The sequence below is a fragment of the Aplidium turbinatum genome, chromosome 10 (genome assembly GCF_918807975.1).
Source record: "Aplidium turbinatum chromosome 10, kaAplTurb1.1, whole genome shotgun sequence".
Taxonomy (NCBI): Eukaryota; Metazoa; Chordata; class Ascidiacea; order Aplousobranchia; family Polyclinidae; genus Aplidium; species Aplidium turbinatum.
In genome coordinates this window covers 2,222,683-2,249,464 of record NC_137481.1, presented here as the reverse complement: position 1 = coordinate 2,249,464, position 26,782 = coordinate 2,222,683, and the positions used below count along the sequence as shown (strand labels likewise).

Here is a 26,782-nt window from a genome sequence, read left to right as displayed (position 1 = left end):
ATTACATTTGAAACTGCCTAGTGGGTGGTAACAGGCGCAGTGTTTCGACACTTGAAGGTTCGTTCGAAGTAGAAGCGTTTAATAACCATCCTCCCAAAATTAACTGGTTTATTTTTCAAGTCCAGTTCGTAGGCCACGCTTTTCTGTTGCTTGTTTGTGGGTATGATGATTTGTAAGCGCTCCCTATTGTTATTTCTCAGTCTTACCTATTGGTAGTAGGGTCAATCATTGGTGCGTTGATCCCGGCTAGGGCGTCGGAATTGCAGGCGATGAAGAACACGGACAGGAACAACATGACCGAAAGAAGGTTGCTAAGCAACGCTGTCTGGGCACACCCAGTCATGTTGAGCCTCAGTCTTTTGACAATGTACCCCCCTAACAATATCCCGGTACCAGCGCTTGGGACAAGAATGGCACCTGTCAAAATCATTCTATAAATGAAAGCAAAAGTAAATTGATTTGTAGTTTATTTTACTGAGGAAAAGTATGCTACAACATGTTGTGGTTTGAATATCAAAACTAATTTATTGCCAGTTCTAAACTAATTTGTGTCTCAGTTTGAAAATAAACTTTTTGCTATACAATCCCAATAACTTTCTCTTACCTGTCATGATGCTGGATATCACAGTGTCAGCGTTGAAGTGACTCTGAAGATACTTCGGAACAAATGTAAGGAATGCGGTCACAATGGAGAACTCGAGCGTAGCAGCGCACGTTACGCACATGTAGATGGGGTTAGAGAGCAACGAGAGGAAAGCTTTAGGAAGTTCTGTGAATGAAAAGATTTGAAAAATTGAAAGGACAAGTTTTTGAAACAATGGCTTATAAATTGTTATTTTCTAGTTTCTTCTTTAGGTATTCACAAATGATGATGATTATGCGCCTGATCTGATACAGACGTCGGCGATCAAGGTCTTCCAAAACTTCTTTGTCATTTGACATTCGTATAAAATCATTAGTTATGAAAATTGTGTTTGTGGCTCATTGATTCAAGCTGTTTAATTTTAAATACGTTAATTTTTTTATACCTCTGCTTCTTTTTCCTTTCACAAATAAGAAAACCAAAAATATTGATAACTCCCAAAACAAACATTATATTTAAAGAATAGTTTAAATTTAAAGCTTAAAGAGCAACTGAAGACCCATTTGGAAAACTTCAATCTATAGATATAACATCCAGTCAAACTAACACTAACGGTTGGCAAGTTCATCATAATAGGGTTGCCCTATGCCTCTTCTCAAAAATTCATGTTACCTTTCAAGTTTGTTCCAAAACTGATCATCGATGGATCGATGTCGTCATTAATTGCTTCTGATTCCGTCACAGTTGTGACGCTCACTGGGGAGGTTGCTGAGTAACCGATCGACGGATCTCTGTTTAATTATTAACCAAGTTAATCGCTTGTTTCGATAAACATTCCATGGCGCTTGAAACAAACGGTTTAGATCATAAACTTGATTAAATGCCAACCTCAGCATGTCGTAAGCTACAAAGTACACAACGTAAGTTGAGGGTGAACATCATTTCAAATGCCTGATATGTCATGAAACCTGGGTATAAAAGAAGCGAACATTTTACCACTCTGATGTGGATAGATTTAAAGTGGAAAATTTTAAGTTTTCCAGATCTAAGATCTCTTTTGCTGACAATGTGCAGCAGGCTACGATTATTGAAAATGTCCATTATTGAAAACGCCCAGTTAGCTCAGTGGTTACGCGCTCGACACAAGATCACGCGGCGCTGGTTCGACTCTCAGGGTGTGCGCTTGAGCAGCGCATTCAGGAATTCAGCGGCACCTAGTGAATGGAATAATTCCCAGGCAACAACACTTCAACAGTCGGAAAACTTCACTCTGTCAATCTCGGTGACCGGACCTGTGTCAAGAGCCTCTACAAGCATGCGAAACTACCAGAAATAACTTATCACGGTTTTCTCAGTCCGAGGATAAAGATTCACAACCAACCAACCATCAGGACTTTGTTTTAAATAAAGCAAACACCTCAAGAGACAAGCAAATCTCCACCGTTGAACCAGCGATTGCAGCAATCACCTTTCAACGAGGCATCTTCGTTACGTTTGTTAGTAGCTGTTGAATGTAAAGTCAATGCAAAAACAACGCCTTTTTTGTTTAACAATTTTACACGTGCCTCTGGGTACATGATTACAAATCACGAACCAGTGTCACAATTAGCTGGTTAGGTCTGGCAACTCTGCACGATGTGAATATGAAGACGTTTTTAAAACGTATCGAGGCAACTATTTGATGCAAATAAAATGTTGATTATACCAACTGCCGCATCCACTTAAAATAACTCAATTACTGATTGGTTTATTCTTCAGGTGTGCAGGTGAGCCACTCACGGGAGTCTAATGTTTTTTTTTGAAATTATCTTGTTCGGGTAGCTAAGGCTTCCCTTTTGTACCGGGCCCAAATTAGCCTTTCAACGGCCCTGTGCAGAACTGCCACGATTAAGTGTCTGAGGTTTTCTCAGTCCAAGGATACAATGATACAAAGTATAGAGAAAACTCACGAGCTGGGTGAAGTTAGCTTCCGTGGGAAGAGGAGCAGCAGAAAGGAAACCAAAATAATTAGTCCAGCGCATATTAAGTAGCCGAGCCACCTGTAAACGAAAAGCAGTAAGTTAACACTGTACACATCAATGTGGCAGCAAAAGAGAATTGAAAGTTAGGAGCCGCCTGTTTTCTCTCAGCCGTGTAATAGGTATTAGCGAATATCTGTGTTGTCTGTGACATTGTTTGAAGCATTGTTTGAAACAACCACATTTTATCATAAATACGTTTTCGTCAATTGTTTGATTGTTACCTCATCATGACACACATCGCGTTGTTTAGATCCAGATTCAACGTTACAAAATGTTGTTTCTACGTAATAATGTTGTTATTTTATTGTAATACCATGCTCCTAAGAATCCAGGGTCGTCTGAAGATAAATAACTCCCCAGGTCGATGTACATGGTCAAGAAGAGACCCCCGAAAAGATACCCGGCTGCAGGCCCAACTGCCCCAATAGCGTACAGGATTGCTGCGGAAAAAAAAAATTACAACACACTCAGCAAAAAAAAAACCAAACTAATTTTAAGCTTGTGTCCATAACATTCACTCTAGTGGTGTAACGTCTAACAGAACGTTTATTCTATAAAATAAAAGAGTAGCGTTTATATGCTATAATTTATGCATAAGCCACGTCTTTAAAACCAGCTAAAATATATCGAGACCACAAGGAGTACTGACACTGCACTAAGATAATAGACAATTCAGTACTTAAAACTACTTAAATAGTAACCACTGGAATTAAAGATCACATTCATGACTGCAGTGTTTGTTGTAATATCAATTTTACATTGGATTCATTTGAAATAATTTCAAATTGTCAATCAGAATTTGAAATCAAAATTCACATGGCACTTCAACACAACACAACCCCAAGCCCAACAAGCAACTATTCGCTGGAAGGGTATTTTCTGTTGAATTTGTATTTAATTTACTTCGATAAGATGTTTCCAGGCAGCAAAATCATTTTTGCACTGATTCAAAGTTTGCAGATGAGGCACCAATCAATCTAGAAATGATGTATTTTGTCGTTTGGGTTCTTTAATGGGACCAATAGCCTGAAGAGGTTAGACTTAATATTTATGGTAGGCGCTAGTCAGAAAAAATAGCAATTACAAACTGCAACATAATTTAAGGGTAGAATTATTTAAACGCTAAGATGACTCAAAGTAAAATGCGGAGGTTTTACCTCTTGTTTTTTGTCAATTCGAAAGTTTCTAGTACAATGTATGATACAAGTTAAACGTTTACAATTGCGACCTTTTTCACAAAAGAAAAACTTATTCGAGATTACAAAATAATGCCTCACCCAACAATAACCCGGCTTTCGAAGTTGGTCGTTCTTATATTGTTTTAACGTTTGTGAAGGTTTAATAAATGTGAAAAGAAAAATTTTCCTCAACTGAAGTGTCAAAGGTCAATCACATAATATCGCGTCGGTATAAAGAGAAAATATCTTTCTGAATACAACAAACGTGACCGTTGTAGCAAAAAGCAAAACTCTTTTAACGTGGTTGTAATATCTAAGAACGATTTATCAACAAAAAACATTGATATTGGTCAAACATGAAAAATACAATGAGAACAATCAGCCACTGCAGTGCCCATCCCAAGCATGGGTTGGTCGTTATTCGCCTGTCAAACCGACCAACAAACCGCTGTTATTGACACATGAGAAAGTGGGCAACAATAAGCTTGAAGACTTCTCATTAAATGAAAGCAACAGTCCATTGAGCCCCGGTCGCAGCGTCGCACCCTTTGTTCAGGCAACGACTGTCTGTAAGAGTTTTAAAAAGGCAACACAAAGACAAAATAGGTTACAATATAACTTCCGGAATAACCAAAACTATTTGTACGTAAATTAATCGTTAGTCGACGTTGATGCGATGTAATAATATGAAACAAACAAACAAACCACTTCATTGAATTATTTTAAAGACTCAATTAACCTTTGAAATAAATAAACCGCAACCAGTTTGAGATAGTATAGCTTTGGTAGATAGTTTGGTTTACCTGGTATTGTTCATCACATAAATCTTGTAACAACTTTGTGTTTAAACAAAGTATGTTCATGTCAAAATCTATTTATAAAGAAAGATTCTATTTGAATAAGGACCTTCCGATGATCCCCCTTTTAGGGGGAAACAGGCTGTAGAGAGTTTAGAGAGTAACAACTATATTTGATGTATTGTTAAAGAAATGTACGTCTTCGTTCTGAAAACAAGTCTTCTGGGATGTTTGATCCTAGCAGCTTCCACACTTATGAATATTGAACCACTAACGCAAGGTGAGCCACTGAAGTGGACAAATTAAAGTTTTCTGCTTGTTCTGTACGGGTGGGACAACAGAACTCGCCTATAGTGGCACCTGAAGGGACCTTCGAAAACGTGTCACTGTAGCCAAAGACACTATAACCGAATTCTGTTGTAGTTTAAAAACGAGACTGCGCAACAGATGCCACTATGACGAAATGTCATTATAGAAGAATTGGTTATAGTTTGATAAACCAATAGTTCGGTAAATCAATAGTTTGGTAAACCAATAGTTTGGTAAACCAATAGTTTGGTAAACCAATAGTTTGGTAAACCACACCAGGAACCATTCTTGGGAACCAAAATTTCGGTTTGGTTTATTGTCCCCTGGTGTAGAGATTGACATCTTTTGGTAAGAGGAGGGTAACATAATTTTATCAAGTTAATCGAAGTTTTTAAAATGTAGGTAGGTCCAACCTTTTTGTTTGATAATAATCAAAAACTTCCTTTCAATGAAACGATTGATTAATTCAAATCAGTTTCAATATTTTCAATTATTTCAATATTAGGCATGTCTTTAAGTGTGCTGGCAAAGACATAGCTGTATGCTCTTGAGCGGTGTGGAACCCGCGCGCTTTCGATTGCCGTTCCAGGACTCCCGCCATTCGGCTGTGCAGGCGACAAGTTATAGTAGCCATCCACCACAATGGAATTGTCAATTCGACGGGCTGGGGCCACATTTTCCTCGGACTAGAGGAATTTTCCGGATGACTTACTTTGGTAACTTTGCAAACTTTTCACGGATGGATTTAAAAACGCAAAACGAGCTCAATTTTAAAACACTTCAAATTATTTGATTCCAATCAACCAGGCAAAGCTAAATGCTAAGTGGATTAGAGTGATCGGAATCAAATAATTTAGACTTCCAACCCTACCGGGCAACAGCTTAACCAATGAGACCATCGTCATAAAAACAATCGTTTATTCAAATCATAGACGATTTGAACTTAATCAAAAATGCATGAACCATTTTTCGCTTTTTCACGAGTGACTCCAACAACCAAGATTCTGGTCACACTTTGTTTATCTAGCCTGAGTGGCTATTACTCTAGTCTAAAATATTTACTGGCCCAAGTTCACATTACGACTTCCCAAATATCCCATTTCACTTAGACTGGTGTTAAATCATCGTTTGCAGATACCAGCTTCGAATCAGCGTACGATTAAACACCTCAACATACTTCATAAGAAAACATTAAAGTTAATTTGCGATGCTTCAACTCGTTGTGTTGTAGCTATGAAAAGATTAATATGAACAATACAACAAGTTGCTAGCAAATTGTCACCTCCAACTGCTTTTGTATCAACCCAGGCAGTAAATCAACCGTTTTTCACATTGATTCTACGTCTGCTGACGTTGAATTAATGTGAAAAACGGTTGATTTGCGGCCTGGGAACGGGTTATTTGTAAAATATATACCGAAGAAACGTATCTTTCAAGTACAAAGCAGAAGAAGAAGTTCTTTTATTTTTGCAGAAAACGTTTGCAGTGAAATTGCTTGTGTATCAGGGTGGTAGCGAAAGACCATAAGCGATCATTTAGTCAACCACCACTCCAAAAAAGTTTGAGAACAGGTTTGATAATGGCATCAACAAAAGATGAGCAATTTATAATTCCATGGTTATATTGTTATGACGTCTAACAACGCCATACACTAATTTGCTTTAAAGCAAATCATGTTTACGTTCTAAACCGAAAACAGCTCTCCAGTAACAGACAGCCCGAGGCAAGGTGCTGTCGCCTGTACCAACCACATTGCCGCCAAGTGGTGCAACTTTTATTATGACGCAGAAATTATTTCTAGGACCAGCGTGGTTTCCAAAGATGGAAGATTTTCTGTTCGATAAAAGATTTTTCAGAAATGTTGTTTCCGAAATCTCCACACGCAGCCCAAACTGCAAAGCAACCGTGTTTTATATTGCATTTTACGTTGATTACATTGTCTGGAGACGTTGAATCTATGTACGTAAAAAAATGATTTGCTGTCTGGAAAGGAGAATGGTTAAAATAGGAAGCTGTAATATCGTAGAAACAAAAACAACGTCTCAAAACATTACGTAAAATACTCACACAGTAATATTGCTGATTCACTGCGTCACAAAAAAATATGGCATGTCGGTAACTGAGATACCAATATCCATTCTAGACGTAGTTTTGGGCGCTGATTCCGAATCTGAAATCGGTTTTGCTCTATCACGTCAGGTTTTTGAGTTATTCACAATTTATTATTTTCTCCAAATTGGCTTATAGTTGATTATATTGGCAATTGCTAGTGTGCCTTTAAATCGCTTTATTGCCTGCAAAGTTGCTTTTATTGATTAAAAAAACATGACTGTTCTACTACACAATAGAAATGAAAAACCGTAAGTTCCAGTGGCCAACAGTACCAAGATCAAAGAAACATATGAAGCAATGAAGAATTTGCTAACATGCATCAGTTATGAAAACCATAAATGGCATATATGTGGTAACCTAAAAGTTGTTGGACTCTTACTTGGTTTGCAGCTGGGTTACACTAAGTACATGTGTTTCCTTTGTTTGTGGAATAGCTAGGCAGATGAACAGCACTATAGTACAGAAAAATGGCCCACCCATGCAAATTTCAACCCAGGCAATTTCAATGTGCAACATCAGCCATTAGTTGATGCGAACAAAATTTTCCTTCCTCTACTCCACATATAGCTTGGTTTGTTCAACAATTTCGTGAAAGCCATGGATAAACAAAGTGATGGATTTAAATATATTTGCGAGATATTTTCTTACAAATCTGACGCAAAGCTGAAGCAAGGAATCTTTGTTGGAGCAGAAATAAAAAAATTGTTGAAAGATGAAAATTTTAAAAGCAAATTAACTCCACAAGAACTTGCGGCCTGGAACGGTTTCTTTTTGGTTGTTGAAAATGTTCTTGGTAAGCACAAAGCAACCAATTACAAAGAAATTGTCAACCAAATGCTAAAGTCATATGAAGCGATGTGGGGTTCGGATGTCGCTGAAAATGCATTTTTTGCATAGTCACCTAGATTTTTTTCCACCCAACAATGCTGATGTCAGTGATGAACATGAAGAGAAGTTTCATCAAGACATTAAAATCATAGAAGAAAGATACCAGGGGAATGTCAGTCCTGCCATGGTGGCTGACTTTTGTTGGTCTCTTCAAAGAGACACTAATGAAGACCATCGCAGGAAGAGAAGATGCCCACAGCATTTCTAAAATGTTCAATGAGAACCTTTTTTCTGCAAAAAATGACTGATATCTTGGTCTTATAACGTAGCCTTTATGCTAAAAGACGACTTTTTAAGCTAACAAAAGTTTGTTAATTGTGATATTTGTTAAGTGTTTGCGATTGCATTTAATTTGTTCGTATATGCTGCATATCAATTAACCAACAAGCTTAAAAATAGCTGTCATTTGATGCAAATATTCGTAAAGTTAGGCTCCTTATCACGCATATTATTTTTCATGTTGAATTGAATTTTTGATTGGCTGTGATTAAAAGAAATTTCCAAACTCTTTCATGAATTTTAAAAAGACTTTTTTGACTACGGCAAAAAGAGACATTATAACAAAATTGACCAAATTTTCAAAAATTTAAATATAATAAATTGCGAATAACTAAAAAACCTGACGTGATAGAGCAAAACCGATTTCAGATTCGGAATCAGCGCCCAAAACTACGTCTGGAATGGATATTGGTATCTCAGTTACCGACATGCCATATTTTTTTGTGACGCAGTGATCTCTGATGGAGGTATTGACCACACCTTAGGGAGCCGCCAAATTCAATAACTACTCACTAATGATGGAAACAGACAACCGTCAAGATTAAGAGAGAGTATAATCGGCTATTAAAACTACGTCGCCTTGCCAACCTTGGTGATCGAACCCGCGTCAATGGCTCAAAGCCTACACAATCATGTAAGTCACAAGGAAACAGATGCAAATAAACGTTCTCCGTATTAACTGTATGAATCACTAATTTTGTCGTTTTCAAGACTCTGCCCGACAGTTCAAGATTTAAATTAAACCCATCTTCGTTTCCACCTTCTCTGGAGCGGTGTCGAACCGAAGACCACTCGAGCGTCACGCAAGTACTCTCACCACTAGACCTCCAAGCTGACGCTAAGAAGAGGTTACTCGGTTCTCAACATCCAATCAACCTCATCATTCCTAACCCAAGGTATGGATTGGAAGACTTTTTTTCCATCTTCCCTGAGATGTTCTTTCATTTCATCATAGAAAACGTCCATTCCATCCAAAAAATTCTTCCATCGTGCATTTTCCATCCCAAAATCTGCTTTCCATTCCATTTTCTATTCCATCCCATTCCCTTTCCAGCTTCTTGGCCTTGATAAAACCGGCTAAAAAAAGAACAAAAGTCCCAAACAAGGAGAAGACTTGTACTTACATATGTACAATGACGCATCATCTTTCTTCACGTTGTCGTATATGAAGGTGGATCCTAAAGTGTAGATGGGAGTGGATCCAATCCCGATGATCATGTTGGACAGGATGAAAAGGAGCAAATAGATAGTGTTTGTCTCCTGCAAAACAACTATCCGTCAAACTCATTTTACGTAAGAACAGCCTCTATAAACATCTTTTTGATTGATTGCCTTTTTAGAAGATTTTTTTTTCAACATAACAGGTGTTGGATTGTACTGTAGGGTAAAGTAAAACCGCTTTTTGTGTTTGCCAATACTTTAAACCTTTATTGCTTTAAAACTGAACTTTTTTGACGATCAACTTTATGTAACTTAACGTTAAATTGTCCAACAAGGAGACAAACTTTACCTGAGCCTCACACAAGATGTCTGTTGTGTTGGTTCTATCACCAACGCATAAAGCATCAGAAGAAGTGTCCTCTGCTGAATCAGGGGGCTCGTAGGGGGAAATTATAAAGTGGGGAGAAGTAAATAAAACCGCCCCTGAAAACAAATGTGGATTCGTGAAAAAAAGTTTTTTTGTTATTCAGAACCATTTTGTACAATTTTCATTTTGTAATTGTTGTTATAATCATATCCAATCATGTAAACCCGCTCTCTGGTAAAGTGGTTAAAGTGTCTGCCTTTGAATCAGTAGGTATGGGTTCGATGCCCTGCCGGATAACATCAAAGACTTTTTAAAAGTGGTGCTTGATCTTATTCTGCTTGGCACTCAGCGAAGGAATAGATTCAGGATAATAATATTCTCGACTGCGCCTCTGTACGGTTGCATTGGCACTATCCGTTTTGAAAAACGCGATGAAAAATGCATATTTGCAATCGCCTCCAGCCCTATATAAAACCACACTGTAGTATTTAGATTTCTACCAAATTCACATCCACAAGCCATAACTTTGATGCCATTGTTATATTTTTGACGCAAAGCAAAGGTGCCGTTGGTGTCTTCCCCCCAGACATGTCAATTGTCAACGATGCTCATTGCCAAAGTGGCATCATTTCGACCACCACAATATACTACATCTCTTCAGAGCTTCACCTCAGAAGGAACATAATTGATGTCATTCTGCAAGTCTTTGATATGACCCCAGCCGGAATCGAACTTGCGCTTACGAACAGCAAAGAGCCCGTAAATTTATAAGGAAAAGGTTGAACAATGAAAACTATTAATAGCCTACTACAAAAAGTGCTCAATGCCAAGCAAAAAGCCAAGAAGAGCGAAATATTTGAATTCTATTTAAATAAGGACCTTTTGATGATCCTCCATTTAGGTGAAACAGGCTGTCAAAGGTTTAGAGAGCAATAACTATAAGAAAAAGGTTGTGTATTGATCCACTTGGTGTGGGTGTGGGCAATGTACATCTGCAAAAACGTAAAGTTAACTTGATGGCTGCTTTCTCACCTGCGGCCACAATAAATGAACCAATTCCAACCCATCTTGGACGGTGGCTCCTTCCACCGAAGTAGGATATGAAGACGATGACTAATAAGTTTCCGATGTCAAATGACGACACAACCAATCCGGATTCTGTACTCCTGAGTCCGTACCTAACCAGACGTCAAGTCATTTAGTGAAACTTGGACAGAGTCGGTTTGTTTATTTATAGCCTATTTCATCATAATGAGTAGCGTTTACGGGGGTCCAGGGAGGGGTACTTTTGGATCCTAGCCCGGAATAATTTTAGGGCCCGTAGTCTGTCCAAGGGGCCCGAAACTTGAAAAAACCACCGCGTGTTCTTTGAATATACTGTAGCACGTTTTTTTAAGAAGTGCCATGTGTAAAGGCCCGAGGGTCTCATTGGTACCGGTCCCAAATTATCGCCTCAACAGCCCTGATCATGATCCGCAACGCTACAAAGACGTCTAAAATTTTGCCCGTGGGCCTCTCACACTTGAGCGAGCCGTTCCGCTTCGTTGACTAAAGCTTACGTCACGGCAATTGAGGTGTAAAGCGTTGCTGTGGCAACACGACATGCAAAACAACAACAATGCAACTTGACCTTATCGTAAACCACGAAGCAATTTATAAGATTTTGAAAGATAGCTAAATTTACGTTGGGATCGTGGCGTAATAAAACGATATTTTGTATCAGCAGTGTTTTAATTACAAGCAAAAACGTGATCTCAGATTCACATTTTATTTTGCTTACAAATTTTTTAACTTTTTTAAAGAAAAAGCTTTGTTCGTTTTCCTAATTTAAACCATCGCCGCAACAAAGGGAGCATAATGGGAGAAAACTACAAATAATGTATCATCTTGAAGGGTGTAAACATGCTTGGATGGGCGTTTGAATAGAAAGGTGGCATGATACTAACATCTCTGTTGCTAGCACGGCCACAAATCCCAAAATTATACAAAACAATTAAACTGCAGTGTAAGACGTAATTTGAATATAAAAATTGTAAGAATCTTAAAGTAATAAAGAAAGGAAATTACACTTCTTTCCTCAATATATTTTTTTTATTGTCCCAGCAAAGCTTATATGGTATTTAATACTTAGCGGGTATCACATCAAAATATGTAAGATGCAGTGAAAGTGTTTCTGATTTGCAGGCGGCATGTAAAGCAATTGTTTTGGTAAAGACAGAAAAGCACGAAATACTTTTGTGCAAAAAGTTAAACCACTCGTAAGCCTGAACGATTGCCAGTAAGATTCGATTCGCATCTATAGCAGGTTGCAATATCGCTTTTTGTTTCATTGGAACAAAACTAAACAAAGTAATTGCATAATGTTGTTGAAACATTCATAATCGTCTTGTTGGGCAATGGGCAGCCCCACTAAACGAATTTGGCGATTAAATATAATAATTTGTAGATGTGATCTCCTGGAGTTTTCATCACGCATACCTCATGCCACCATCGCACCATGATGACGTATAAGTATAACGAATGCGGTGGTCAGTTAGGCGTGACGGGCACGTGACCGATTTGTCTGAATCAGAAACGATTGCTAGTGAACGGACATAAGTGAAAATCAAATCGCAAGTTTATCAGAAATCTGTCATTCAATTGATAAACAATCCTGGCACACACAAACTGAGCATAGCACTCAATTAAAATCAAAGCGATGCAGAAGTGGTGACGTGGTGTGCCCACAGCCCCATGATTTTACATCCTAAACACTGATCAGAACGGTAGTATTAAAAGTCGAAAATTGTATAAAAAAATGCAGGTTACCGGTGCGTAAAGTTTTTGAATTCATTAAAAACTGAAACTGGATTATTCCTTTTCGTAATATCATTGTTCGTAATATTGAAAAGAAATCTATAATTGTCTAACGACCACAGATTGTTACATATCACTACAGACTGTCGCTTGGGCCATGGCATGGAATTATGTTTCAATTTATACAAATCACATGACCCTTGAACAACACCGGCGGAGAAAAAGAAGGTGAGGCGGCCGAGAGTAGGACCGAGAGAAATGAACTGGTCACCCTATTCTGTTATTGCCTATTTTTAGAGAAAAAAAATTGTCCTTTTTACATTGATTCAATGTCTGCAGACGGACGTGGAATGAAAGTAAAAATGGCGGATTTTGCTGCCAGGGTATGTTTCAAACATTTTGTTCAACAACAATGTTCCTAATCTCGCTCTGTGCCTTGGCACACGAACGTTGGTGGACCCGAAAGCGAATTCATTGTTGTGGTAACAAAGCGCAACTTTTTTATATAAATATCTTCCGGACAATGAAAGAAGTATTGAATTTCTATCGTTTTATTTTACTTGGCCTGGAAGTTGGAAGTTAAAAACACCGGTTACGTTTTTGTTATGTTTATATATGATATTTGAACGTGAAAAATGTTGACTAACTTTACGATCAAGACTAGAGCGAAGGGCACAGCACGAATCTGCTGACTCATTTACAAACAGAAAATCCAAAATCGAACACAGTAGGAATTCTTAGCGATATGTTTGCGCCAGTCTTTTCATAGTCTGACAAATTGCCATTTTACATCATGTGAACGTCTGCAAGCGTACAAACGATGCAAAAATGACAGTTGTTATCTGGGTCCATGTCACCTCAAGAGCTTTTGCACAAATTAAAAGCAACAATGTTTTTAATTCAAACGTGTTAAATTTTAGATCAGTATTTCTTTTCTTTTTTTTTATCATAACTCTGCGCTTCTCTATTCCACGTGGAAACAAATGAACTATCTCATCTAAATCAATATCTAGTTGCCAAACCCGTCCTTATAATATTGATTCAATGTATGCAAACGTTAAATTTACGTCAAAAAAATGTTTTTCTATCTGGGTGCAAGCAAAAACAAATATTGCCATGAAAATTCTACCACGTACCTTTTCTCAATGGTAGTGATGACACTACTGGTAATGCCAGAGACCATCATGCTTTGGATTAGAACAAAGAAGCTCATTATGGCTAGAAACCACTTCGGAGTGGCAAACCTCTGGAGAAAGGAGGGCTGAAACTTTGCACAACCGCAGTTATACTCCATCTCATATTGTTCTGTAACAGAAAGGCAGACATGTGAATCATGACACGTGGTAGGGACGCATAACACTATTTTGTTTTAGATAATTATTAAAAGGATTATGTCGTTTCATAATAGAAAAGTTTGTTACGACACAGCAAATATAGATGCTTTTAGACACAATATAGATGCGTTTGTAAAAAGTGGAATGGCCAAGGAGCTAAAGTGTTTAAATCTGTCAAACCTAACAAGCTAGACGTTTCATATCACCGTAGAATAAGCTAAATGCTGAACAACACCTCTTGCTTTCACTGAGGATGAAATATATTCATCAGAAGTACTGGAGTAGGTGATGAAGAGTAGACGTCTAAAAGAAACCACCATCCTCTCAGTACTGCCGTAGCTTTTGCACAGAGAGCCGTAGTATCTTTTACAAAAAGTTTGATGACCAAATACAGACTCTACTTACTAATTGACATATAAACTATTCACATCTTTATTTTTCTTACACGGTTAAACGTTTATCACAACTCACCAACTGATGATTTATTGACTGGAGTCAAGTCAAAAGATAAGTCTTTCCGCGGATGATTGTCCATTTCAAAGTCCTGTCCTTTCGGTACGGCACCATCTTCATCCATGTTTCTTCTTTGTTTATTTATTAGGAAGCCGGAAGAGCCCTGTTCTTCGTCTATTTACGTCTTTGGATGATGATGTACTCTGATGGTTGCTGCTACAATAACAAGCTACTAGGACTGGCACTTACAATTCAGATATAGCTAGGTATATTATGCGCCGGTAGTATAAGATACAGTTTACTGTTCACAAAAAATCTTAACAGGCTGTTTCACCCTGATTGGGATCATTAGTAGGGTCTTATTCAAATAGAATAAATATCTATAAAAAAAAGTATAACTATTTGAATAAAAATCTTCTGATGATCCCAATAAGGGTGAAACAGCCAGTTAAGGTAATAGTGAAGGGTAACTATATTTGATATAATTTGCTCTGCTTGACCTTTTTTGCTTGGCATTGAGCACTTTTTTTGTAGCATTAATAGTATTTATTATTTATATGGTAGTAGGCTATATGTAATAGTTTCTTCGTCAACGCAAAGTCAAACAAAGACCTGACCGCTGCTAACAAGCAGAAAGATGTAGTTCTATTCTGTAATTTAAGGCTACTACAACAAATGCAATGGAGGGACACACTCTAAATCTATATCTGAAACACAAGAAGATTGGAAGAAATGTCGAACGGCATTTCTTTTCTAATTTACAGCAATTTGTCTAAATTGCAAAAACAGCAAACAAACTGCTTGAAAAATAAGGAATAATAAAAAAAAAAACGAAGGTGATACCTTTCATTAGCCTACTGAAAATTATTTTTTTTTACAGTGAAAGCTAATTAAATCAACCAAGTCATTAAAATTAAAAAAATAAGCAAAGTGATGAATATTGTAGAGTTGTAAACGTAACAGCGTTCAACCTAAAGCTACTTTTTGAACTGTCAAACACCAAACCCTAAATTAAGTTTAATAATGCTTCTTAAAACTTGATAATCTTTCCTGCCTTGAAAGGGAAAAGATAATGCGGGGTTCACACTGACAAGCATAAGCGCAAATCATAAAGCGTGTCAAAAAAACGAGTGTTCACACTGAAAAAAAAGTGTTCACACTGAGAGCGTGAAGCGTGACCGAATCGCGCCACCGGTTTGGAGATCTCGATTTCAAGCGTGAAAACAGAAGTTGAATTATTTCAACTTTTCCCTTTCGCGCTTGACATGAGAACTCGATCTGTTCAACTTTCGACTTGGAAGGGGTCGGCTGATTGTACTCGCTTAGGCTGTAGTTCATCTGTTTATGGTTGAAGAAAGTCACCTCTTTATCAAAATTATATCTTCAAATTAGGTATATAAGATGTATGCTTGCTTTTCAATATATAGCCTACTGTACAAACTGTTACATCCAAGGTCGACCAAGCATGTTATTTAAGTGTTGAAAGTTTTTGTTCTTGACATAAATCAAGCAACTTTAGTACTTTTTTGTAGTTCTTTTTTATGCGGCCTGCATCGTAACTTAAATATTTTTTCAGGAATGTTTGCTCTCCATGTTAAAAGAAAACTCGTCAGCAATACAGACAGCACTGTCTACCACTACATACAATACACTATGAAGAAGCATTGTTTGGTCAATTGATTAACTGCGCCAAACTTTGAAGCATAGACATTAGACAAACACGCCTCTGATATGTGCATGTCACACAGGGTTTACTGTTTAGTATGTATGAACTATTCAACATAAAAGCACATTATAAGTGTGATTTAACTTGTCTGATTTTTTAATATTTGTGTTAATCACATAAAGTTTGCAGATGATATTTGTTACTTATTCCCCAGTTTACATGGTCTCAAACAAATATCTTCTAAACTGCTGTGACGGTTAATCGGTTACGACTCCAAACATGACATTGTTTGTAATTGTAAAAAATCTTTTGGTTTGTTATTTTCTCAACACTTTAAACTTTTTTGAATCCCACTCGCTTGAGTCTGAGAAATTTTTCTTTGTTGGGTCGGTTAAGTGTTTAGGTGTATATATACATGTAACAGTTAACTGTTTGTCTAATGAACTGGATATTTTGCGGCCAATGCGCTCACTTTGCTGCATTGTCAACAAATGAAAATCTCTATTTTATAAATGTTCAACGACTGTTAAGAATACTCCGTTTCGCTCATACTGTACGTCTTTTTATGCTTTGTAACTGTTGTATTTCCAGAAGTTTAATATAAAATAAGCAATAACAATAGTAGTAGCCAACCAAGTGAGAAAACCATTTACCTCTTGTACTTACTGATCAGTGTATAAAAGCAACGCAATATATAGTAAGAAAGAAACGCAAAACAATCAACTAAGGAACGTGGTACAGAACGCTTAATTGATTACACGCGCATTGCGGTGGTAATCAATTCCAACGTCTGTACCAGAAAACGCTGAATGTGATTATGTAGTGAGGCAGGTCACAAGTTTACATAAAATCAACGTAAATAAAATGACGACTATAACACCTCCCCCGATAATTTTTATACACAAAGAAAAATATGAATAAGACACCGAATTAAACAATAAAACTCAAAGTCGGAAACGAGCCGGAGGTCTGCGGCGACGGCTCGACCTTCGTGGGTTGTGTGGCCCGAATTCCGGTACAGTCGGTGTGTCGTCCGAATCCGTTCGAGCTGAGGTGGAGACAGCGGAGGAGTCGACTGTTGGTGCAGGAGTTTCTCCCGGCTCCTGGTCCTCCGATGATGCATAGCGAGGTTGCAGTTGGTCCATATGGCGCCTCCACGTCGGACCATGTGGCAGCAGGCGTACCAGGAAGATTCGGCTACCCTGTCGCTTAATCACCTCGGCTGGAACCCAACGAGGATCCTGGCTCCGTCGTGGAGTGAATGATAGCGCGTAACAGGGATCTCCCGGTTTGAAATGTCGTTTTGTACCTTCGGAGGCGTCCGTGTTGTGAGGGTTTCGTCAGGGTACCACTTGAGACGGTGTGGGGAGAAGCGTGTCGATCTTGGTTCGAATCTGACGATTGTTGAGTAATTGGCTTGGAGAGTAGCCACTCGGAGTGGGCGTGCGTCGATACTGCTGTAGGAACTCCAAGATGGCCTGCTTCGGGGGTAGGGAAGATTTGCGAAGTGCTTGCTTGCACGTACGTACGAGGCGCTCCGCCACTTCATTGGTTTCCGGATGGTAAGGGGCACCCGTGATGTGTACCATACCCCTCTCCTTACAGAAAGTTTGAAATTCTGTGGATTTAAAAGTAGTAGCATTATCGGTAACTATAGTATGGGGATAGCCGAAATGAGCAAAATCTTCTTCTAGCAGGTTGATAGTAGTTGTTGACGATAAGGAAGTAGTAGCATGAATACACGGGTATTTAGAAAAAGCATCAATGCTGAGTAACCAATGGTAACCCATGAATTCTACCGCATGATCTATGTGTAGGCGACTCCACGGTGCTTCTGGAACCGTCCATGATTGGACCTGGGTTTTAGATTGCAGTTGATATTCGCCACAGGTACTGCATTTGTGACAAAGTTCCGCTATGTCTCGGTCAATGTTTGGCCAGTAGACGGATGTTCTTGCCAACTGTTTCATTCTCTCAATGCCAAAATGTCCTTCATGAAGCAATTGAAGGACGGAAGGACGAAGTTTGGACGGGATGACCACTCTGGAACCGTAAAGTAGACATTCGTAACAAGTAGAAAGATAGTCTGCGTACTTACGAAACGGTTCAACCGGGTCTTGTGGAGAAGACTTGGCCGGCCATCCTTCATGAATGAAACGCATTACCGTGGAAATGATAGGATCTTTAGAAGATTCTTTACGCAGTGAGGCGGCATTTGGGGTCTGGACCTGCAAATCCAAAGCATCGATAGCGCAGACGATATCAATGTCATCCGCACTTCCCTCTTCAAAAACTTTATCCCCTCCTGCTGGTAAGCGAGTCAAAGCATCAGCGTTTTGATGATCCTTCGTCTTCCTCTACTCAATAGTGTATGCAAATTGCGACAAAAAGAGTGCCCAACGAGCCAAACGATTTGCTGCCAAAGAAGGTGTCGATTTGGTCGGCCAAAAAGACTAAGCAATGGTTTATGATCTGTGACCAAAATGAATGACCTACCAAAAAGATATTGATAGAATTTCTTTAGCGCAAAAATTATCGACAAAGCCTCTTTTTGGATTTGACTATAGTTTTTCTGCGAAGCTGTTAATATCTTTGAAACGTTTGCTATAGGCCGTTCTGTGCCATTTGGGTAACGGTGAAACAAAGTAGCACCGATGCCCACACTAGAAGCATCACATGCGATACCTACCGGAAGTGACGCATTGAAATGTGTAAGAACTTCATCAGTAGAAAGATAATGCTTCAGCTGAACAAAAGAGTTTTCCTCTTGTTTTCCCCATCTCCAAGGAATGTCCTTTTTCGTGAGATGGTATAGTGGTTCTGCTACAGTAGAAGCGTTCAACGGTAGAAACTTCGAGTAAAACTGTAAGGAACCTAAAAATGAACGAAGAGAAGATACGTCAGTGGGGGCAGACATCTCCAGTATGGCGTTTACTTTAGGACCTTTGGAGATGCCCTGCCTGGACCAAATGTGTCCGAGATACTCTACCTGAGGTTGTGCAAACTTACACTTGTCTTTCCTACACCTCAGGCCTTTTGAGTGAAGTCGATCGAGGAGCCGTCTAAGATTCTGGAGATGCTCCTCAGCAGTAGTGCCACTGACAAGAATGTCGTCTAGGTAGACTGCGACCCCTGGAAAGTCGGCTGTAAGGTCGTCCATGATCTTCTGAAACTGTCAGGACCAAGTCGAATCTGATTGTAGGCATCAGCCAAGTCTATCTTGCTGAAACCATACCCACCACCCAACTTTTGCATTAAGTCTTCTGGTAAGGGTAACGGGTGACGATGGGTCTCCAGGAAAGGGTTCACCGTGACTGAATAATCGCCACATATGCGTAACTTGGAAGAGTTTGAAGGCTTACGAACTGGAACAACCGGTGTGCCCCAATCGCAAAACTGAACTGGTGTCCATACACCACGTGCAATGCCCGAATCATAGGCTTGTGCTAAGTCCTCCTTTAGCGCGAAAGGTATACAGGCCTAGGTTTGAGAAAAACAGGTTTAGCATCAGACTTAAAATCTATATCTAGTTCATAATCTCGTAAGCACCCGAGTTCAGGCTTAAAAACATCTTTGAACTCGTCACATACGAGGGAGCATGCTTTCTCCAGACTCTTATCAGGCTTGTCGTATGACCGGATACTCTGTAAAGTAGAATAGTTAGACAGAAGGAATTTATCGATAGAAATTCCTAAAGACGAAATTGCATCACGACCTAGCAAGTTTAGTCCCTTGACTGTCGTGACTACAAAAGAAATATTATCTGACCTTCCCGTGGAAGGACAAGTTATCTGGGCCGTGAAAGAACCCGTGATTGGTACTAGATGCTTGGTAGCAGATTGGAACTGCGACACTGGTGCTTGCAATTGAGGTGCGCCTACCCGAGTCCAGACGTCGTTGGAAAGGAAATTTCCATTTGTAGCAGTGTCCAGTTCTAAGTGTGTGGTTACCGAATTAATGGAGATCGGTACTTCCAACTTTGAATTGCGAGGTTTTCTGCAAGAACTAGAAAGCATGTTAATTTCCTCGATACAATTTACCTTAGAAGGTTTGAACTGTCTAGCTTTCTTTCGACAAACACTCTGTAAGTGTCCCGTAATATTGCAGAAATGGCAAGTGGCTTTCTTAAACCTACAGTCATTGGCGTTGTGGTTGGAATTACCACAACGATAGCATTCTTTATTTTTAGAAGAAAAGAAAGTACCTGTAAGTTGCCTAGTTTTTAGAGGTTTGCTGATGGTCCTTACTTTCGCAACTGATGCTGGTGGAGTGCCGTAAACAGTTTCTTTGGCCACCTTGGCTGCCTCTTCGGCTTCTGATGCTACCTCCACCGCACGTTTGAAAGTAAGTTCATCAGCTCTGATTTTGAATAACGCTGTTTCACCGGGCTTGCGCTTCATTTCGCTCCAGAAACGGAATCGCTCCCTCACGATGAAGCGTTTTGGGTCGAATTGTTGAGCCATGTAATTTGTAATTTCCGTCATGGTGAGATCGTTGACTTCCTTTGGGTTTGTTTCCTGCGCAGCCAAATTTGTTAACATTTTGTAGATTGTAGGTGATTGATTGGTGAGAAAAACCTGCGGCATTTTGTCTTGTGCGACTGAATGTGCTGCTACAAAGGTGTTAAACCTCTTCCAATAGTCTGCCCACAGTTCAGTGGTGGCATCGAACGTTACGAACTTAGGTAAAGATACCTGCTGTTGTATTGTTGTTGGTTGTGGTCTTGAAGTTTGGGCTCGCATTTCTCGTAGTTGCTCCATGAGTAGTTTCGTCTGATCTTGGTGACGTTGTTCTTGTTCTTGGTGACGTTGTTCTTGTTCTCGGTGACGTTCTTTTTGTCTGGCAATTTGCTTCTTTGTCTGGCGTTCTTGGTTGGCAATTTGTTCCTTCGTCTGGCGTTCTTGGTTGGCAATTTGTTGTTGTAGGACTTCGATCAGTTTCTCCATGTTTCTAAAATCCTGTAGAAATTCTGTAAAGATCCTGCCGGCGACGCCAGTTAAATGTCTGTTGTATTTCCAGACGTTTAATATAAAATAAGCAATAATAATAATAGTAGCCAACCAAGTGAGAAAACCATTTACCTCTTGTACTTACTAATAATAATAATAATAATAATGTTATGGTTTTATTTATTGTCGCTCTACAACAGCTAAGGTCTTTTAGCGACAGGGCTCATTTTCAATTTATATCAGGTTTACGATGTTATCACATTATTACCCGACTCACTCTCACTGCGCTATGCAGGATAGAACACAATCGGTACCGTTTTTAAAGTCTTCGGTTTGACCCGACCTGGAATCGATCTCAGATCTACCAGCACCAGAGCCGAAGGCGAAACCACTCGGCCACTGAGCTGGTTCTTGTACTTACTAATAATAATGTTATGGTTTTATTTATTGTCGCTCTACAACAGCTAAGGTCTTTTAGCGACAGGGCTCATTTTTAATTTTATATCAGGTTTACGATGTTATCACATTATTACCCGACTCATTCTCGCTGCGTTATGCAAGAAAGAACACAATCGGTACCGTTTTTAAAGTCTTCGGTTTGACCCGACCTGGAATCGATCTCAGATCTACCAGCACCAGAGCCGAAGGCGAAACCACTCGGCCACTGAGCTGGTTCTTGTACTTACTGATTCAGTGTATAAAAGCAACGCAATATATAGTAAGAAAGAAACGCAAAACAATCAACTAAGGAACGTGGTACAGAACGCTCAATTGATTACACGCGCAGTGAGGTGGTAATCAATTCCAACGTCTGTACCAGAAAACGCTGAATGTGATTATGTAGTGAGGCAGGTCACAAGTTTACATAAAATCAACGTAAATAAAATGACGACTATAACAGTAACTGTTGCATAAATATCGTCTTTTTTGTTTTAATCGTTTACGAGTAGCTTACAATGACTAGTTTAGAACGCTGCATAATCTGCCGCGATATGTGAGCGCACGTGAATATCAAATTAATTGTGTTTTTCTTCTTGATCACTTTGCTTGCCATCACTTTGTTGCAAATTGCAATGTGACTGGTTTGAAAAGTGATAAAAGATTGGAGGGGAGTTTGGCACTAAAATTGTATGTATTGTAGTAATTTGAAGTTGGCCTTAGACGATGTGGTTTGCACTGGCGTAATTCTATTCATTTGAGATAATTTGAACACCGTAAAGAAGCTATTATATGCAACCCAGACATCCACTCTTTCTGGTCAAAATCGTACCCGATCTGGTAAAGATTTGGACCAGATAAAGTGGCTGTCTGGGAGGGCTATGGTCTGTGGAGTCGGGCGAAAAATATGCGACTCCTCGTTTTATAACTAGCCGACTCCGGCTTCAGGGTTTCCAGTTTTTTTTTATAATTTTTATCGTTTTCCATTTTTGTAAAATTTAATTTCATCAAAGTTATGATCGAAATTGGTACAGCGACTTTTACAAAATTAACAAAAACAAGCACTTCTATTTTCGGGTGAAGTTTCAAACTCAAATACGGCGAACAAGAAATTATATTCTTTTAAAATGAGTCTAAACAAAAATTTTGTTTTTCGTTATTTTGTATCAAGTCGGAGTGAGCCTTTTAAATGACTCCATTCCGGACACGCCAAAATTCCTCCGACTCCACAGCCATGGTTACAGTACATATGTTGTTCTGTATATTGTTGGCAATTATTTGAATTTGTATATCTATTATCTAGTTTACTTTGATATGTGTGGCTGATAAAAGTGCTTATTGTCTGCAAATATGTGGGTTGTGCATTCCCAATGATCTGTGGGCTTATATGCACTGTACCGTCATTTTCATGCTTATACCAGATTAGCTTATTTCTTGCTATAGTAATCGTTCGTTGTTTTACTTGGTTCAATCAGTGTTTAGAGCGTTTACTGCCACTGGTATGATTGATATCACTTATCATATGAATCTTTCTAGTCGTTAGAGTAGACTGGTGTAGGTTCGTTTTCGAAGGATTCAATATTTCAGTGTATGTTCAAGTCTTGGTTTCATCATGTGCCTAAGCCTTATACTAGGCCTATTTGCCCAGTGTAGATACGAACGTAGCTACACTATCTGCGGCTTGACTCATACTACATATTTTTTCGTTTGTTACGTTGCAGTTATCGTCAATTTTCATTTTCAACTTCGAAGCCTTACAATATACTGGTACCCCGTAGTTGCTTGCTTCGGTACATCCGTGCTTGGTTTGGTAGTTTTTAGAGCAAAGAAGAGCCCGACGTGTGTAGCTGTAGCCTATATTGCCAGTCTTATATGACTGTTGATGTTTGCAGAGCATCTGGTTAGGGCTTGGTTAAGGGCAAACCATAAAACTTGTAAGAGAAGCGGGGAAGTTAACGCAAGTTTCCAAATGAAATTTCACAAATGGGCCACTTGAATTACGACCAATTGTATTTCCCAACTTCGCTGAAATAAAAGTAACCTGCGCTTGCAGTTTGTTTTTATTCTGACCATCACAACAAAAAATAATATATGGCAAACATAGCAGTTTTCCAAAAAAGGGTAGAAGCGACGCTGACACGTATTGTCAAAGCGGAGCTGACACGTTTTGTCAAGAAAGCAGATCATCTAAGGTAGACCTACTACTACTCATTTTAAACTAACGATAGAAGCATTCCTCAATTATGTCACAAGATTTTGTTCTCCCAGGACCCAGGTCATCCCTTCTTTGAAATATGGTCCGCACCAACCATCTAAATGTTTTGTGAAAAATTTATTAAAAATACCGTACTTCAGTTTATGTTGTTGGTTAATCAGCCACGAAATAAGCCTAGACTAGGCCTACTTGTAAAGAACTATAAACAAATTTTTTTTAAAAAGCCTAGGTCTATTCCAGAAGAAAAACTTCATTGTTATTTGCAAGTAGTCTTCTTGCATAGGCTACTTTTCAAAAAAAATACTAAGTTTTCTTGTTGACGAAGCATCAGAGCGGATATAAATGCAATGTCGGGTTTTGCTATAGTCTAACTTTGAAAGTTTGTCAACGGATATTTGAGCAAGCCTACTTACTCACTCAATGGCTTCCACACGCTTAACGTCTTGTTTCTATGGAAACCAATGTGAACATGTTAGCGCAAATCATAAAGCCGAAACACGCCAGACATGAAAACACGCCCACCCGCTATATGCTAAATGCTAGACAAGCTCAGTGTGAACCCCGCATTACTGCTGCTTGCATGTTGTTTGTGTTGAACTACATGACTAAATATTGAAAGTAAGTTGTTTTGACTCCACAAATGCCCTTAAAAATATCCCACTTACCAAATCAGTCCTTTTCAACGTTCATTGACCGAAACTAAACCTCGAGGCAATTCATTTTCATCACAAACAAAGCATTGGAATAAACTATCTTCGTCCAACCGCGAAGTAGCGATCTGACCACTACAAGCCACGCTCTGTTCAGCGGACAACCATTCTCTTTGTGTTGATCGCGAAAGCAGCAAACAGCTGATTGCGTGAGGCGTCAAGAAAAAAGGCTGCGATCAACAAAACAGAGAAGTTCAGACAGACGTTTATCTAACGTCCAGTAATGAGATTCAAAGAAAAAATAAGGTTTGAGTGAAACTGTCACGTTCAGTGGACCAGAGAAAGTGCTTCCCAGGTGCTTTGTAACCGAATGAAGTCAATAGTGAACCCAACTCTTAACATGAACTTCGACCAGATGATAAACTTTCTTTCTAATTTAGGAATGATTTACTGCTGACTGACTCAGAATGCCAATCTCAACCTGGTGCAGGTGTGGAAATATCATTCCAGTGGCTGTTGAGCTCGACAAAAGCTACTTCTGCAAAGATGATGCACAGCATATACAATTTACAACTATTGCATAGGCAATGTAAGTTCTATTTTCTACGGTATTTGCAAGTTTTATTGTTAGGAAATGAATCTTTCGTGAATTCAATACATGCGCAACTAGTCTGTAACCACACTGAATACTAATTCTTTTGTATTATGTAGGAAGCAGGAAAAGTTTGAGGTCTGAGGAGCACAACTTGATAAACGCTCCTCTAACATTGTTTTGTCAACCGTATCGAATATAAACCACCAAGTCAGCAAACCGCAACCAATGTTGTACTTTAGTTTGAACCATCTTCTTACCTTTTCAACGTGCTTTGTATCCGTTTAAACTGCAGTCAATATTATAGTCATCTCGTTTAATAACAGAAATTGGGCGGAAAAATACCCAAGAACTGGTCTACACCATGAACCCCAAAATCCCGTGAGCTTGGGTTGTCGAGCCTCGATTTTTTAAAAACGTTTTATTCATATTGTATCTTATGACGTGATAATAAACAACGTCAGCGTTCGTATTAACAAACAATAGCAACGATAGTTCTCTCAACATTTTCCAAAATACCGGATGTGACGCAATGAAAACGTTCCTAAATTTATAGCATAAAAGCCCCAATGAAAGCAGCAACTTATTTGCAAAACCGAAAGGGTTTCAGTCGGTGTAGCTTATAAGAACAGGTGTACAGCCTGCAGTGATCTACGGTATGTGTTGTCTGCAACAGTTGGTTTTTAACCAGATCAGTGGCCGAGTGGTTTTGCCTGTAGCTCTGGTGATGGTAGATTGGAGATCAATTCCAGGTCGGGTCAAACCGAAGACTTTAAAATCGGTACCGATTGTGTTCTTTCTTGCATAACGCGAAGAGAATAATGTGATGACGTCCTAAATCTGGTACAAAAATTAAAAATGAGTCCTGTCGCTAAACGACCTTAGCAGTGACTAGTGACAAAAAAATCATAAAATTTAAATATTATTCTGCAGGTAACTAGCCTACAAATCATTTTCTGCAAAAGTCCATCTACTGAAGTATGAAAAGAAACAGTTTGGTGTAGATTCCGACACCGGTAGACAAACTATTCATTTTCGATTGTCAATATCCCTGGGGAAAGACTTCCAGTAACTTTGAGGTAACCATGCTGCAGTAGGATACCAGAAGCCTGATTTACCTACAGCACATTTTCCTTCATTTTTTCGATTGAAGATTCTCATTATCCCGATAATAATAGTCTATGGACTTTTAACCTAGTTCAGCCAGTATGTATGCACGATGTGACGCAATAAAAACGTTCTTAAATTTATAACATGAAAGCCCCCAATGTCAGCAGCAATGTATTTATAGCTGGAAGGGGGTCATTAGGTTGCACTTGCAACAACAATTTGTATTCTGCACTAGGTCATGCTATGTGTTGCCATATCTTTGAGTCCGCCCCGATAGCTCAGTTGGTTAGGCATCCGATTTTACAAACGCAGAAACTGCAAGATCAAGCGGCACAGGATCGACTTTCGTGGTGCGTTTGAGCAACGCATTTAAGGACTGCTCTCCATGCAGCGGCACCTAGTGGATGGAATAAATCCCCAACAACAAGACTTCAACAACTTTCGGAAACACCACTCTGTTAATTAATCGGAAGCCACTTTAACATGAAAAAATTCAGCCTTTGCCACTGAAACCTCGAACCAATCATAAGCTACGTTTTCCGTGACGTGAAAAGCGCGAAAAGAAGATGCTACAAACCAAATCAAGTGATGGATTTTCTGTCAGCTGGTTGGCTTAGGGGTTAGGGCTAGAATGTAGTCATTTCCATGACATGGGCTCGATTACCACACCTACCATTAGGCTACTCTTTTTTCTGTAACTACCAAATAAAGCTTAAAACATGAATTAACTCTCTGGCTGAGTGCTAAAAAGGTTACAACTAGAGCCTCTCATAACATGTTCTGATTGGTTCGAGGCTTCAGTGGCAATGGCTGAATTTCTTCATGTTAAAGTGGTTACACTGTTTGTTTGTTTGTTTATCTTTATCCTGCATTGCGGGAAAGCG

At 39.0% G+C, this 26,782-nt stretch overlaps 1 protein-coding gene across 1 annotated transcript in view; it reads right to left on the bottom strand.

The window, feature by feature from the left end:
• The window catches only part of LOC145778704 (solute carrier organic anion transporter family member 5A1-like), a 28,694-nt gene extending 4,457 nt beyond the window's left edge, over positions 1–24,237 (bottom strand). Inside the window, exons 1-12 of the mRNA XM_082590258.1 lie at positions 24,212–24,237; positions 14,297–14,491; positions 13,628–13,796; positions 10,728–10,873; positions 9,678–9,811; positions 9,292–9,427; positions 2,918–3,044; positions 2,533–2,622; positions 2,145–2,150; positions 1,256–1,374; positions 605–769; positions 207–417 (exon numbers count right to left, since the gene is read on the bottom strand). Coding sequence (XP_082446384.1) covers positions 207–417; positions 605–769; positions 1,256–1,374; positions 2,145–2,150; positions 2,533–2,622; positions 2,918–3,044; positions 9,292–9,427; positions 9,678–9,811; positions 10,728–10,873; positions 13,628–13,796; positions 14,297–14,402 — 1,409 coding nt within the window. The 5' untranslated portion in view covers positions 14,403–14,491; positions 24,212–24,237. The remainder of the gene's footprint in view (positions 1–206; positions 418–604; positions 770–1,255; positions 1,375–2,144; positions 2,151–2,532; positions 2,623–2,917; positions 3,045–9,291; positions 9,428–9,677; positions 9,812–10,727; positions 10,874–13,627; positions 13,797–14,296; positions 14,492–24,211) is intronic.
• Positions 24,238–26,782: the final 2,545 nt, after the last annotated feature.